General features: G+C 54.2%; 1 protein-coding gene across 1 annotated transcript; it reads right to left on the bottom strand.

Moving 5' to 3' along the window:
• Nucleotides 1-3,337: 3,337 nt before the first annotated feature.
• TINCR (TINCR ubiquitin domain containing) lies at nucleotides 3,338-14,622 on the bottom strand. The gene is made up of 3 exons (XM_070793045.1): nucleotides 14,325-14,622; nucleotides 11,229-11,340; nucleotides 3,338-10,702 (listed from the first exon to the last, which is right to left on the bottom strand). Exons 1-2 carry the CDS (start codon nucleotides 14,582-14,584, stop codon nucleotides 11,337-11,339), a joined length of 264 nt encoding a protein of 87 aa, XP_070649146.1. The 5' UTR covers nucleotides 14,585-14,622; the 3' UTR covers nucleotides 3,338-10,702; nucleotides 11,229-11,336.
• Between the last annotated feature and the right edge of the window lie 1,564 nt (nucleotides 14,623-16,186).

The raw sequence follows: 16,186 nt of genomic DNA, 5'->3' as shown, positions 1-16,186 counted from the left end.
CATCTTCCTCCGAGGCCGCACGCTAGAAGGAGGTGCCAGAGGGCTGGCCCAGCAGCCCAGAGCTGGGGCCAACAGGAGGTCACAAGCCCCCATCCCCTCATCCTTCCCCAGTCATTCTGGCTGGCTGGAAGGGCTGAAGAGGGGAGGCCAAGGTTACCACGCCCCTCCCCCAGCCTGGCTATAATTAGCCCCAGGATGAATTAAACATGAGGCCAGCCCATCTTGGGCGACATCATTGTTCTGACACTATAATGGTTCCTGGGCAAGAGGCAGAGGATAAGGCTGCTGTGTGAAGCGAGGGGAGGTGGGGAGATATATACCACCCACAGGCACCGGCGTGGTCCATAGGGCGTGCCGTGTGCCCACATGTGTCCTGTGCTCAACAGTCAGAGGACAGCAGTGCCCCTTGGGCCTTGAGAAGGCTGGGGACTCAGGGGACCCAGCTGACGGGGTGAAGCTGTCAGGTCTGACACCTGCCACCCAGCATCGCATCTTTCTGGGGACCCATTACTCCAGTTTCCTGTTAACATGCCTGAGTTTCCACCATTAAAATTTCTATCAGCCGCTCTCACCTGTGTGAGCATGAACACCTGCCCAGGGCAGAGCTCTGGAAGGGGGCAAGGAGAGGCACCAAGATGCGGGGGCTTATGAAGTCAAGAGTCCTCACGCCTGCTCCTTCCGCTCTGGACCTCAGTCTTCTCACCTGTTGTAATGGACCTCTTGTGGCCAGAGGGGGCCTTGGGGTAGGGGGACAGGTGGCAGGCTCTCACTCTGAGGGTCACCTCTCCTGGTCCCAGCCCTGTACCTGCTAAATTAATTCCCTAGACCCTGGACCCAGGAAATGATGAAATGTCCACCAAATGAAGCCAGCCAGAAAGTGATGGGTTCCTTTAAATATTTCTGCAGCAGGAGAGGGAGGTGGGAGATGGGGATGAGACTGAGGGGAGGGTTGGGAGCTTCAGTGCCCCCAGTCCGAGGGCACGCCCTCCCTGTACCCTGCCGGGCCCCCTCTCTCTGGCCCCCACCCCTCAACCACTCATTCTGGCATCCCCACCTTTGCCCAGGCCAGTTCCCCACACCAGCCCTGCTGTGACCTTGCCTTTCTCACCTTCCATCCAGACTCATTTTCCTTAATATATATATAATTTTATCTATTTACTTATGGTCGTGCTGGGTCTTCATTGCCGTGCGGGCTTTTCTCTAGTTGCAGCAAGCGCGGGCTACTCCCCACTTGTGGTGTGAGAGCTTTTCATTGTGATGGCTTCTCTTGCTGCAGAGCACCAGATCTAGGGCTCATGGGCTTCGTCACATGGGCTCAGTAGTTCCAGCTCCTGAGTTCCAGAGCGCAGGCTCAATAGTTGTGGCCCCCAAGGCTCAGTTGCTCCACAGCCTATGGGATCTTCCCAGATCAGGGATGGAACCCGTGTCTCCTGCACTGGCAGATGGATTCTTTACCACTGAGCCACCAGGGAAGCCCTCATCTTCCATTCTGAGGAGGAACCCATCCCTGACTCCATCGCCAGGACCAGCCATGTGACCTGGGGAAGGCCAGTTTGTCTGTTGGGGATGGTTTCCCTTCTGGCCAGTTCAGGACAGTGGACATAGGAGGCAGTTCATGACAGTGTCAGAGTTTGTCCCCTCCCTGGTGTGAGAGTCAGGCCACTGGCTCTCTCTCTCAGACTCAGTTTCCTTCCCTCTAAAACAGGAGGATGATGCTAGTGCTTAGGGGTGAGAGGAGGAACCAAAGAGCCCAGTGTCCCCCCCATGACTGAGATCTGACCTGAGCTCAGCTACGCAGGGTTCAAAGGAGGATACAGTGAATCCCCAGATGGGCAGGGACTGGGGAGGGCCATGGTAGAGTGGGTGAAGTCTCAATTTGGGGGTTCACAAAGAAAGCCTCCTGCAGACAAGTGCCCTGTGGTTTTGTGGGTGGGGGTTGTTCGGTTTGGTTGGCTTTTGTTATTTTTATCTTTTGACTGCACAGGGTCTTTGTTGTGGGCACGTGCAGCCTTCTCTAGTTGTGGCATGAGGGCTCTAGAGCTCACAGGCTCAGCAGTTGCTGCATGATCTAGTTCCCTGACCAGGGATCAAACCCGGGCCCCCTGTATTGGGAGCTCAGAGTTTTAGCCACTGGACCCTCAGGGAAGTCCCCTGCCCTGAGTTTTGAAGATAAGGCAGATTCACACAAAGGAAGGAGGGGGCATTCCTGGGGTGGGGAGCAACTGAGGCGAAAGCTTGGAGGCAGAAAGCAAAAAGTAGCAAGAAGTGGGCTCAAGTGGAACCTGAAGTGGCTCACAGAACAGCCTGTCAGGGCTTTGCAGGACGAGATCTCAAGTCCCACTCCAGGGTATTCCATGGAGCCCAGAGCACAGATCATAGAGTTAGAAAGCTCTAGCAAAATGAACTTCCGAGGTGGCTCAGTGGTAAAAAAAAAAAAAAAAAAATTTACCTACAATGCAGGTAGACGCAGGTTCAATTCCTGGGTTGGGAAGAACCCCTGGAGAAGAAAATAGCAAGTCCAGCACCATCTCCTCTCTACCCTCCCGCCTCCTTCTAGCAACCCCCCTACCAGAGCTATTGTGAGGAGAAGGTGAGCTAAGAAGGGTGTATAAGCTCTCAGTACAGGCTCAGTGCTCACAGTGGTTGCCATGGTTCCAACCAGAACCACGTAGATCACTTTTTAACAGTTAAATATTTCCTTCAATGTATATCCCCCCAAATTTATATACTATCTACTCTGCTGAAAAAATATATTATCTGTGTTTTCACGATAGGATATAAAGGTGCATTTTTTCAACAAATATATTTTGTTGGAAAAGAATGAGAAGGAGGTGTAGAGAAAAAATGATGGAGCGAATGAGGGAAGCCTGGAGCCGGGAGCCACTCGAGTAATAGATTTCTCAGCCTGTTCCTGGGCCTAGTAATTAATCCTGAGGGGCTAATTAAGTTCCAGCTGCCACTCCAGCCACTCAGCCGCCTCCTTCCTGGCCTTCCCTCTCCCCCAGGGAGGCCCAGGCTGGCCCACCCCTGCCAGGGCCTCCCTCCTGCAGAACTGCCAGGCCCCCAGACCCCTGGGCTTAATCATCTGGAATTAAGGTTTAATCAGAGGCCTTTACTGCAGGGAGGGGAGGCTGGGTGGGGGGAGGCCTCCCAAGTGCTGTAGCGCCTAGAATGGGTGAGGTGAGTGTGAAGGCTGGAGCCACTGCGCGCAGTCAGAGCCTGTCAATATTTAACACTTAGATACTTTGTTCATTGTAGATGTTTTTGCATTCGAGTTTTCTTTCCAATGTTACATTAAAATCGTATTTATCCAGATGACTGAGTTTGACAGCTCCTCTAAAGTTTTTTTCCCCACTTTTATTGAGAAATAATTGACATACATCAATGCATAAGTTTAAGGCCGTGATGGTTCGATTTACACATATTGCAAAATGATCATCACAATAGGTTCAACTCACATCCATCTTCTCATATAGATTCAACAGAAAGAAAATAAAGAAAAGGATAAAGGGAAACATTTTTTTCTCCTTGTGCTGAGAACTCCTAGGATTTAATCTCTCTTTTTCTATTTTCATGGCTTGATAGTGTCCTGACCAGGGATCAAACGTGAACTCCCTGAAGTGGAAACATGGAGTCCCAATCACCAGACATACAGGGAAGACCCTGGATTTCTTGCTCTCTTAACGAGTTTCTTATATATCATACAGCAGTGTTAGCTACAGTCATCGAGTACATTACATCACTGGTACTTGTTTCTCTTATAACCGGAAGTTTGTACCTTTTGTCTACCTTCCTCCAAGCCTCCTAAGTTTTGTGTGAAGGCCAGGGGCTTGCTGTCTTAACCCTAATCCCTGTCACGGCTGCTTCATGGCACCAGTAGCTCCTCCCTATCCCGAGCTCATTTGAGCCTCACCACTATAATTAAAAGACGCTTACTCCTTGGAAGGAAAGTTATGATCAACCTAGACAGCATTACTAAAAAGCAGAGACATTACTTTGCCAACAAAGGTCTGTCTAGTCAAGGCTATGGTTTTTCCAGTGGTCATGTATGGATGGGAGAGTTGGGACTATAAAGAAAGCTGAGCACTGAAAAATCAATGCTTTTGAACTGTGGTGTTGGAGAAGACTCTTGAGAGTCTCTTGGACTGCAAGGAGATCCAACCAGTCCATCCTAAAGGAAATCAGTCCTGGGTGTTCATTGGAAGGACTGATGTTGAAGCTGAAACTCCAATACTTAGGCCACCTGATGCGAAGAGCTGATTCATTGGAAAAGACCCTGATGCTGGGAAAGATTGAGGGCAGGAGGAGAAGGGGATGACAGAGGATGAGATGGTTGGATGGCATCACCAACTCAATGGACATGGGTTTGAGTGGACTCTGGGAGTTGGTGATGGACAGAGAGGCCTGGCGTGCTGCGGTTCATGGGGTCGCAAAGAGTCGGACACGACTGAGCGACTGAACTGAACTATGAGAGGGTGTCCTACTATTGGACTGAGTTTATGGATGAGAAACTGAGGCCCAGAAGGGCAAGTCATTAGGCTCACTGTTGCTGCTGTTTAGTCACTAAGTTGTGTCTGACTCTTTTGCGTCCCCAAGGACTGTAGCCCCCCAAGCTCCTCTGTCCATGGGATTCTCCAGGCAAGCATACTGGAATGGGTTACCATTCCCTTCTCCAAGGGATCTTCCCCACCCAGGGATCGAACCTGCATTTCTTCCATTGGCAATCGGATTCTTTACCTCTGAGTCACCTGGGAAGTCCATTAACCTCAGGCACTCATCTGGAGTGCCTGGATCCAGAGGCTGTACAACCAGCCTTCGCCAGTCAGAGCTCTTGTTCTTGCTAAGCCCACCACATCCCATCCATGTAGGAGGAAAAGCCCACACCCTCCCCACCAGGTCCTGCCCTGTCTCCTCCCAGCCGGACCCCCTCCCGCTCCCCTCTCCCTCACTCTGCTCCCGCCACATGGGCCTCATTACTGTTCCTCCCACACTAGGCATGGCCCTGCCTCAGGGCCTTTGCACTGCATGTTCCCTCTGCCTGGAACGCTCTTCCCCCCATCATCACTCACCTGGACCAGCGCAGTTGCCTCCACCCTGGGGTCCTGGCTCCCAAACTCAGTCCCCACAGTCGGGCCTCCCAGAAGCAGCCACGAGAGGGCGCCTGTGAGCACCTGAGTCAGGCCTCGCCCCTCCTCTGCGCACAGCCCTCCAGGGTCCCGCCTCCCTCAGTGTAAAAGCCCAAGTTCTCCCCTCCGCCCCGGCTTCTACTCGACCTCCCCAAAGGGCAATGAGATCCGCGGACCGCTGTGGCCTTCCGAAGTGGCCTGGCCGAGCCAGGCTTTGCAAACCAGCTCCATCTGGCTCCATGCCTTCTGGGCTTCTCCCCCTTGGCCAGCCGCCTCCCAACCTCTAATAAACTCCGAGAAGTGCTGGGTAGCCGCGACAGTGAGGACACACTTTATCTGTCCAGATCAGGCCGGCTCGGTGCAGCAGTCAATAATTAATTCTGAATTTCCCCCATTTATCAAAGTGGCAGGAGCCAGAGTGCGTGGAATCCCAATCCCCAGGCTCTGTGCCCTGCAGCCACCTGGAGCTAGACCCAGTGGTGGCAGAAACCAGGGCGGGGGACCCTTATGGAGCCTGAGAAGGGAGGGTGTCCTTGGCTCCCACTCCCTTACTCTGGGTTATTAAATGCTGCACAATCCAGCAGTGACCAGACCAGACCTCATCCCAGCCTTCTTGGTGCCCAGAGGCTAGTGGGGAAAATAACACATTGAATGAATAATAATATAAATAATTAATGCTACAAAGGAAGAGAACAGGATACTTTGTGAATGCAAAACCAAGGGGACGTGGTTGTTCAGAGCTTCCCCAAGGAAGTGATATTGAACCCGCAAAGCGGAGAGTGAAAGGTGAGAGGTGGGGAGAGGGTCTTCCAAATGCAGAAACAGCGCATGCAAAGGTCCTGTGGCCAGAAAGAGTTTCTCCCACTCAGAGGTCAGCAAGGTGGTTAAGTGGGACTGGAGCCCACAGCACAAGCGTGAGGTCAGTGCCAGGTCTGGAGCCATCACGGTGAGGCCAACAGCAGCCAGGGGCCATCAGGGGAAGAGGTGGGAAGTTTCTCAGATGTTCCAGGGGATGGCAGTAAGGCTGCTTCCACCCCAGGTGAGTCAGACAGCAGCCTGGGCAGGTGACTGTGACTTTTTGTTTTCTTTTTTCTTAGAACTGTTTTTCCGTTAGAGGATCTTTCAAACGCTTTTTGGCTTGGGGATGAGTCAGGATCTCTCTGCCTACAGATAGCCCAGACCGTGCAAGCAGTCTGGCCCAGCCACCTTAAACACCTCCCTCCCTCCTTGGGCAGGTTTGGAGACTGAGGCCCACAGAGGAACAAGGATCACCTGAGGTCATTCAGAAGAGGACTGGGGGGAAGCTCAGAGGAGGGGTTTCCAGGGTCCCAGGAGCACCGCCCTGTGGCTTCTGTCTCCTCTGCTGGATCTATAACTCCAAGACGGCCAACAGCTGGGTGTCCCGGTCACCATGCTGTCCTCAGTGCCTGCAAACAGGAGGTGCTTCATCCACAATTACAGAATGGGCAGTCCCAGCAGCTTTTGGAAACACCCCAGAGGTTGCGCTCAGAGGATCGGCAGGAAAGGGTATCCTTTCTGAGAGTGGATACGAGAGACAGATACAGGAATATGGAGAGAGAAAGAGACAGAGAAACTGCCAGAGACATGGAGAGAGAGAGAGACAGCAATGGAGACAGATAGACTCGGAATGAGACAGTGGAGAAGCAGAGATCAAGAGACACAGAGAAAGAAGTGATAAATGGGAGGCAGATACGTGCAGAAGAGACTGAGTGGATGGACACACAGGTTGGGGGCAGGCAGGGAGGCAGCAGGGTCAGGACCACCACTCAGTGGTATAGGACACTTTGTGTGAATTTCAAAAAGAGTCCCCTTCCTGAGGCCCTCTGACCCCAGCTGGATGTTTTTGTGCAGTGAACAGCCTGCCCCGCCATCTAAGGCAGCCAAAGCAAGCTCTGTGTTGGTATCTCCAGCAGCCAGCACCAGACCAGGCACACAGAGCATGCTCAACATATGCCCGTTGAAGTAATGGACAAAGTTAGATAATGCCAGAATCCAGTCTGGAGTCCCAGAGAGAGAAGGGAAGGGAGGAAGGCAGAGCAAAACCGAAGTGGGAAGTCCGGGCACCTGAAGTTTCTGGCTGAGCCACAGATGCCTCCTCTGGGAACCACCTGGGTTTACCTGCCACCCAGGAAAATTCCCCTCCAACTTCTGGGAGCACAAAGTGAGTGGGCAGCCAAGGCGGGAGGTGGCCCCTCCCCAGGACGCCGCGGGCCCCAGCGAGAGATGGTAACTGCCAAGTCTCACCCGAAACTCCTCACAGCCCAGACTTGCTTCTGGGGTGGAGCCAGGAACCTGAGAGGCCCTGAGGCGGGGACCAGGCTTCCCCTATTTTCACAGCCCAGAGATGGGAGGGGGCTGGCTTGGGGTCACCCAGAATAGGAGTCAAGGGAAAAGCATTCCTGGAGATGAGTAAAGAGGGAAGAGGAAAGGACGTGCTTGGGGCTGAACTGTCAATGGAAGGTGAAGCTCAAGGCCAAGTTAGGGAGATTGAACTTGGCCGTGTGTCCAAACACTTAATCTGTTATTCTATACACACTCAATTCGGTCCCTCTGTACCTAGTCCCAGCCTGAGTGATCCTGGGTGACTTAGAGGTGACTCCTAAGACTGGGAGGACAAACAGACCTCCCTGTTCTGTGGGTCAGGAGTGAGCCAGGCGGGCTGGAGGCTTAGGACCCAGAGGCCAACTGGGAGAGGGCTGCTGAACCCAATGGAGATTGGGCATTAGTGCCAGGACCTTGAAAATGTAGGACTACGTCAGGTGAAAAAGACCCGAAAGCACTTCCTGGGCAGAAAATACAAGTCTGGAGGTGTGTATAAATCAGACAAGTGTTCGACTTCCCTGGTGGTACAGTGGATAAGAATCCACCTGGCAATGCAGGCGATATGGGTTCGATCCCTGGGCCAGGAAGATTCCACATGCTGCAGAGCAACTGTGCTCCACAGCGAGAGAAGCCACTGCAGTAAGAAGCCTGTGAACCGCAACAAAGAGTGGTGTCCATTCACCACAACTGGAGAAAGCCTGAGCACAGCCATTAAGACCCAGTGCAACCAAAAACAAAAAATAATCATCAGAAAAGTGCTGGGAACAATCCAGAGTGTACAATAATGCTGCTGTACGCAAAAGGGTCAGGTTGGACCAGAGAGAAAGATCAGACCTCAGACGGATCAGAAACAGCTGCATGATGAAGGGGGCATGAGAGCTGGGACTTTGAAGGATGAAGAGGAGTTTGCAAATAGAAACAGTAAGGCATGCAAACTGAGCAGAGAGGCTGTGGCCCGAATTCAAAGAACACGATGATGGCATAGCAGGAGAAATGACTTGAGGAGTAAGATCAGTAGATGTCAGATTTCTCCAGATCCAAGCAGGCTGCCACTCAAGGCCAAGAAACCCAAGGAGAATTCCCCCTGGCTCCTCCAAGCTGTATTAGGCCTGCTCCAACCACTGTTATCTCTCCTCCGTGGGTCACAGGTACTGTCCACTTTGGTCTATGGCAGCACTTGGTGGGGATGCTTTCCACAAGTGGTGCTGGGATCTCAGGCCAGGCTTGGCCCTCTCTGTGCCTCAGTTTTCCCATCTGGAAAATGGGAATGTCAGAAGCCACTTTTGCTGTTTGTGTTCATCTCAGGACTGGGAGGACTCCAACAAACACTGGGAAGGGAGTAAAGAGATAACAGGAAGAAAGAGAGAGAGAGAACAATGGAAGGGAAAAAGACTTGCACCCCTCCTCCAGGCCAATACCAAGAGACAGGTCCAACATTATTATTTTAGAACGCGGTGGAGCTGTCGAGGATTAAGAAATGAGTGGTGATTTGCATGTGATTTGCATGCAATTTGCATACTGTTTGTGAAATGTCAAAAAAGGCCTGAAAATGCTTTCTCCCACCCCCACCTCAGCCAAGAAGCAGGAAACTCTCCCCCTTCTTCTATCAGGGACCTGTGCATGGGCTGGGGACCCTTCAGTTCAAGGATGGCCAGGGCAGCAGACCCGAGGAGAATGGGGTGACCTTGGATGCTCCATCTGTAAAATGGGTCATAATCCTCACCACCACTGACAATCCTTTCAGTTGGCAGACTAGAGTAAGTGGAGGCCAGGCACAGACCTTGGGACATAGTGAGAACCAAAGAATGGAGCTGGGATGACTATTAGAAGCCCCACTTTCCTGCTGGGTCCTGGGGGTGGGGGTGGGGGATGGGGAGTGGGCATGTCCCTCAGCGTTTGCGTGACCCACTGAGGCTGAAAGCAGGCAGGAGCAGGGGCCTGAACTGCCTGGCCCCAGCAGGAGGAATGCCAGTCCCGGAGAGGCTTGTCTGAGGGGAGCCTAGTGGAGCCCCGCAGGCCTGGTGCTGTCCCCAACCAGTGGAAGACAAAGTCCGATCTGAGCGCTACTCTCCCCTTGGCCATGATTTATTATCCATCTGTCCCTACTCTCGGCCCTGCAGCCAACAAAACTCTTAATTAAAACATTATTTCTTCCCAGACTCCTGAGCCTCTGCCCTGTGATGCCAGCATCCAGGGCGTGAATGCAGCCCCCTAGGGTGCATGTGAATGGGCTACCCCAGGCGGTGGGTGGACTGCATAGAGGACCCGATGCCCTGTGGCCAAAGATCAGAAATACAATTGAGTTGCCGAGTTCTACTTGAAGGGCCTTTTTTCTGTCCCCACACTGCAGCTTGCGGGATCTTAATTCCCCAACCAGGGATTGAACCCTGGCTGGAAGCACAGCAGAAGCAGAGTCCTAACCACTGGACCACAGGGAGTTCCCTACCCAGAGGGTCTTGTACCCAGAATTCCTACAACGCACTGCCTGGAATAGTCCGGATCACCCCCCATGATTATCATCAATGTCTCAGCACTCTGCCAGGCACAGACCCCCACCCCCAACCCCCACCCATTCAACCGGAAGACCCTGTGCTGCAAGTGAAGGACGCCGACAAGGGAAGGGCCTGGGTACAACATGCAGAGAGGTTTGGGGGAGGGGCACAGTGCGACACTGGAGTGCTGAGAGAGGGCTGGGGTACTCCACCTTCAGTCATTTGAGATTTCGTGAGTAACCAGCCACACCCACCAGCTGAGGCTGTTCACAGTAGAGGGGGATTGTGGGGGCCCCAAAGAAGACAAGGTGCTCACTGTCTGGGAAGAAGGAAATCCTTCCTGGAGGAGGCTGCAATCCCCGGTGGACTGGAGCTGAAGACAGGGGTGTGAAAAGTGCTTCCAGCAAGGGGCACAGCTTGGGCAGAGGCATGCCTGAGAGAATGTCCAAGGCAGGAGCTGGTGATGCCCACAAGCTCCCCTCCTCTCCGCTCTACGCTTTTCCATGTGTGACATCCTCCGGCTGCCTCCCAAGATGACACTGTGGATCCCCCTGGGCACTTGAAGCTCCAAGGTGGGAGCCATGGCCTCAGGATCACACAGCATAACTGGAAGGCTGGCTGCCCTGGAGCAGCAATGTCCTCAGTCGGTGTCAAGGACTAGGGCTCCGTCAGAAAGGTCCCAGGTGGTGGGCAGCAGCTGGGCAGGCCAGTGTTTCAGCATCTATCCTGGGAGCCCAGAACCTTGGAACAGCAGGAGGGAGGGAATAAGAGAATTTCAATCCAGGCCCCAATAAAAGGATGAAAGACCAGCTCTCTGACCAGTCTTCCTTCTTACCTTTCCCCTAATACCTGCCACCAGCTCCTCCCCTTCCATCACCCTGGTAGCCAGGGTAGCTTGGCACTTGGAGCCACCTGGTGGCAGTCACAGGAATTGCAGGCAAAGAGTGCAACTACACCAAACATGCCAACCAAAGCCCACTCTTTCAATGGTAGGAGAAGGAGTAACAGAACCCAGAGCACGTGAGCAATTTGCCCAAGGACACACAGCAAGTCAGGGCAGCATTACTCAGGGCCACGTGTTAGTTCAAAGGGAAGTGAGAATGAGGCCAGTGACCCTACCCCAGGGTCTAGAAGTGTAGGAATATGGAGAGGGGTGATGGTCATCAGAGAGAAGAGTTCCTTTTCGTCTCTGGGCCTCAGTTTACCTATCTATGGTCTCCATTATCTCCAGGGTCCCTTCCATGTCCCAAGTACTAGAGAGGCTTACCCTGAGTGAGGTCAAGGCTCCCAGGAGATTCCCCTCCCCATGCCAGCCTGCTCCTTCAGCCAGCACCCTTGATCCCCTCGGCCATGGCTCCACATCCTCCAACCCAGGTTACCTGCAGGAGGGATACAGAAGGACATAGGTTACAGGCCAATGTAGCCCTCACCTTGGCACTTAAGGCCTCCTGGTTTGCTTGGTATCCAGCCAGTGCATCTTTCTACATCTGCCATGACGCGCTTCCACCCTAGAGATCCTCTCTCTTGCTTCCAGGAGCCACTAGGACTCCAGGAAGATGTTCTGAGCATCCTATTCCTCACCTCCAGAAATCATACAGTCAATAAACATTTGTTGAGCACCTACTGTGTGCCAGGCACTGAACTGGGGAGACAGCAGTGAATAGGATGGATAACAATGCCCTCACAGAGTTTACAGTCTAGTGGGGGAGATGGGGTGAAAAGAATTAGTAAAATATTAGCAAAAATAATCAGTGAAATATAGACAAGTTAGTTCCAGGGAGAAAGATAAAGCAGGTGTTGGTGGGATGCAGTTTTAAACAGGTGGTCAGGGAAAATTACACTGAGGATAAGTGTACAGGATAAGATTACACTGAGGATATTCTACACTGAACCAAGCCCTGAAGGAGCTGAGGGAGGGAAGCGGAAAGCATTCCAGGTAGAGGGAACGGCAGTGCAAAGGTCCTGAGGTAGGACCACACCTAGAGAGTTGGAGGAGCAGCAAGTTGACTGTCTTAGTTCAGCTGCCACCATCATTCTCCATCACCAGACCTCCCCCCTCCACCAGTCTATCCTTCCTGCAGAGGGCGCCTGTGAGCACCTGAGTCAGGCCACACCCCTCCTCTGCCCATAGCCCTCCAGGGCTCCCATCTCCCTGGGGGGGTCAAAGCCCAAGTCCTCCCCATGGCCCACAAGGTCCTGCATGACCTGCCCCAGCCCCTCCTTGCCCTCCCCTCCTCCCTCTCTTCCCCTCGCTCACTTTGCCCCAGACACAGGGGCCTCCTCAATGTTCCTCCAACATACTAGGTCTTGCCCTAGGGCATTTGCATATGTGGTGCCCTCTGCCTCCTGCTTACTCTTGTTCTCTGTTTAATCACCTCCTTCACATGGTACTCTGAAATGTCACCTTCTCTGAGACACCTCCCCTGGCCACTGTTGATAAGGCAGCAGCACCTCCATCACTCTTGACCTTCCTGCAACTTTCCACAGCACTTTTTACAGCCTGATGTTTTAATCACATATTTATTTGGTTCCTTGTCTGTCTCTCCCACTAGACTGACTGTGCTCCATGAGGGCAAGCCTAGTCTGGGTCCCTGCTGAATGCCAGTGCCCAGCACATGACCTGGCATACAGTAGGCAATTAATGAATGCTTATTGTATATTGAACATTGATTGTGCGGGCATTTGTGCATCATTCAGCTGCTAGGCTTTGTCTGGCCACTGCCAGGAACATCCTCTCCCAGCGCACCTCCATCTCCTCCTACCCCGAGACCCTCCCTCGAGAGGTCCTGGAGAGGCAAGCCCTCCTACGGCATCTTGAGCCTTCAGGACTGTCATCTGAGACTACTGCTCTCAAAATATATCCCCCAGGGACTTTCCTGATGGTCCAGTGGCTAAGACTCTGAGCTCCCAATGCAGGGGACCTGGGTTCGATCCCTGGTCAGGGAACTTGATTCCACATGCTGCAACTAAGAGTCTGCATGCTGCAACTGAAAGATCACGCATGTCACAGTGAAAATCAAAGATCTCAAGTGCTGCAACCAAGACCCAGTGCGGTCAAATAAATATTTTTAAAAAGCCACCCTGGGCTTGGTGGATCAAGCCTCTAGGGGCCCAGCAAGCATCACCCCCATAAACTCCAAGATAACACAGAAAGTTCCAGTTCCTCCCCCATCCAGCATGTCTATCCTGGGCTCTGGGACCAGCCCCTGCCCATCTCCTCCATCTCATTGTCCATCTAGCCAAGCATCAGCCTTCACCATTTCCCAAAGCTGCCCCAGGGCTCTGCGTGTGCTGTTCCCATGGCCCTTCTGCCCAACCCCCACCCTCCTTGAATTGGGAGACCCACTCGTGTCAGGTCACCTTGGCCAGGGGACCTCTCTGGATATCCCCAGATGGCCAGATCACAGCATGGGCAGCAAGGGCAGCAGGAGTTTGTGGGGAAGACAGGAGTAGTGGGGGAAATGGATGAACAGAGAAGGAAGAGAGACATACATACATACATAGAGAAAAACAGCAGAGACAGAAATGAATAGAGACACAGAGAAACAGAGACAGGAAGAAGGAAAGGAAATGAAATTTAACAGGGACAGCATCCCCCAGAGAGAGACTGACGGAAAACAGAAAGATCAAGAGAAATGCAGGGGAGGCTTCAGAGAGGCAGAGTGATAAAAGAAGAAAGCCCACAGGGGGATCAAGCAGCCCTCCTGACCTTTCTTGGCACCTGGCTCCCTCCATCTTTCCTTCCCAGCGGGTTCCCAGAATAGCCAGTGCTTGGAGGGGAGAATGGGGGCGGCAAACACAGGGGTGAGAAGGGCCCCTAGTCACCCTCCCCAGCAACCACCATCCCACTCCTCCCTATCCCAGCCAAGCTCTCTCCTCGCCTCCCCCCAGCTTGACCCACTTCCCAACTTCCCACCGCACTGGCGATGCCAGCCAGGCCCTGGGGTGCCCTGCTATCTTCCTCTAGCACCCCCAGCCAGGCCCCCAGCCAGGCCCAGCAGTGCCCCCTCAGGCCCCATCCATCCTGACCCACCTCCCACCCAACCCGGGATGCCAGCCAGGCTCTCAGTTCCTTGCCATCTCCCCCATAGGCCTGAGTCACCCGTCGCCTGGGCCCCAGCCAGGCCCCCTGTTCCCTCCCCAGCCCTGACCCACCACCTCCCATCTTCCACCCCAACCAGGCCCACCAGTGCCCCCCAGGCCCCATCAATCCTGACCCACCTCCCAACCCATCACTCCAGTTCCCCGTCGTCTCCCCGGAGCCCTGACTCACCCCTCACCCGGAACTCCTGCCAGGGCCACCTGACCCCCGCCCCCAGGCCCCCGCCCCAGTTCCCAGGTCGCCGCCCCAGCCCCCGGCCACCTGGGGTCGCTGACGAGCAGCAGCACCGAGCCGTCCTGTAGGCGCACGTCGCGCACCGTCTGGTGGTCGTCCAGCCGCCGCGCGTTGTAGTAGAAGGTGCGCTTCCAGGAGCTCACTCCCTGGCCCACGAGCTGGGCGCGCAGGTCGCTGAGCGTGTCCCGCGGCCGCACAGTGAGCGGCAGCAGCAGCGCCTCGTCCGCCAGGTGCACCTTGATGTGGTAGCGCTTCCAGCGAGACAGGCCCCGCCGCAGCCCCTCCATGGCTCGCACCGGGCGCTCGGACCCGGCTCAGGGCCCCGCGCGCGCGCGCGCCCGCCCTCCGCACCCACCCGACCGGCCAGGCCGCCCGCCCCCGCCGCGGCCGCGCCCCGCCCCGCCCTCCTGGGCACGCCCGGCGCGCAGGCTGGAGGCTCCGCGAGGGCGGGGAGCGGCGGGAGACTCGCCGGCCCCGAACCCTCACCCGCAGACCCTCACCCTCACCCTCGGTTTACGCCGAGATGTATTAAGTGCCTACTGCGCGCCAGGCAGATGGAGGCGCCCAGGGAACCAGGGAATGAAATGTACAGAAAACAGCCGCATCATAAAGATCACTGTGTAAATGCACACTGCATCCGATCGTGGGAAGTGCCAGGCAGGGACCAGAGCTCCAGACTGGCCGGCTATTTCAGAGATCAAGGTCAAGGGAGGCCCCTCTGTGGAGGTGGCATTTGAATGGAGATCTGACGGAGGAGTGAGCCAGCCACGCAAAAGGTCACAATCAAGAGTGCTTACTGCATGCTGAGCTGGGGAACAGCCCGTGCAAAAGCCCTGGGGCAAGACCCTGCCTAGTGTCTTGGAGGAACAATGAGGAGGCCAGTGGGGCTGGAGCAGAGTGAGCTAAGGGGGCGGGGGGACGGTGGGGGCGGAATGCAGCAGGTCGTGCAGGGCCTTGAGGGTCCACAAGGAGGACTTGGGCTTTTACCCCAAGGGAGATGGGAGCCCTGGAGGGAAGTGACTGAGGTTTGTATTTATATCTGACTCTCATTTAGTCCTTATTTCCTTGATGATACATTCAACCAGTATTTATTCTGTGTCCAGGCTGGGTGAGTGATGCTGTGCACCAGAGAAATCTCAATTTAGGGCTATGCCTTAAAGGGTCACCCAACTGAAGGTCAGAGACACAGAGCTGGACACACAGATTCCCAGTGCTATGCGGTCAGGGTTTGAGTGGTAGAAGAGACCCCAAGCTGGAAAAGGCCAGTAGGGATAGATGGCTTTCCAAATGGGTGGGCATGGAGCACTAGGGCTTTGGCATATGAGTAGGAGTTCAACACTCCTGACAAGGAGTTACCTGTCCATGATCAACAACTATTTAGTTGTGTGCCTAGTGGGGAGAAGCAAGAGTCAAGGCTTGTGGCCAGTGACGGTCAGGGGAGGCTTGTAAGCAGGAAATCACCTACTCCCAGTTCCATACAGTTCCCCCACCCTGGCAACCCCTTTCTCAGGCTCCACCAGCCTCTCCAGTCTTATCCAAGTGCCGTCTTCCTGAAAGCCTTCCTTGATTGCTGCTTGCCCCCATCCATCGCCATACCTGCCAGGACAGGACTGACCAGTTCTGGGTGTCCAGAATGTTGACTTGACCTCAGAGAGGCTGTCTGTACTTAGAAGCCAGTTACTGTGGAGCCCCTTGGGGGCTCCTCTTTCAGCAGTGACCAAAAGCCGGGGAGGGAGGCTGAAATTAGAACAGGGCAGTGGACAGATGGAGAGTTCTGAGCCCGACCCTGACCCTTGTATGTTTCTTAGGAAGGAACTTAACCTGTCTGGGCCTCAATGTTGCCATCTGTCCAATGGGATTGTTACAAGGAATGAATTACTGCACGTAAG

The sequence above is a fragment of the Bos indicus genome, chromosome 7 (genome assembly GCF_029378745.1).
Source record: "Bos indicus isolate NIAB-ARS_2022 breed Sahiwal x Tharparkar chromosome 7, NIAB-ARS_B.indTharparkar_mat_pri_1.0, whole genome shotgun sequence".
NCBI lineage: Eukaryota > Metazoa > Chordata > Mammalia > Artiodactyla > Bovidae > Bos > Bos indicus.
Note: the sequence above shows the minus strand (reverse complement) of the source record. Positions and strands in the feature narration are given on the sequence as shown.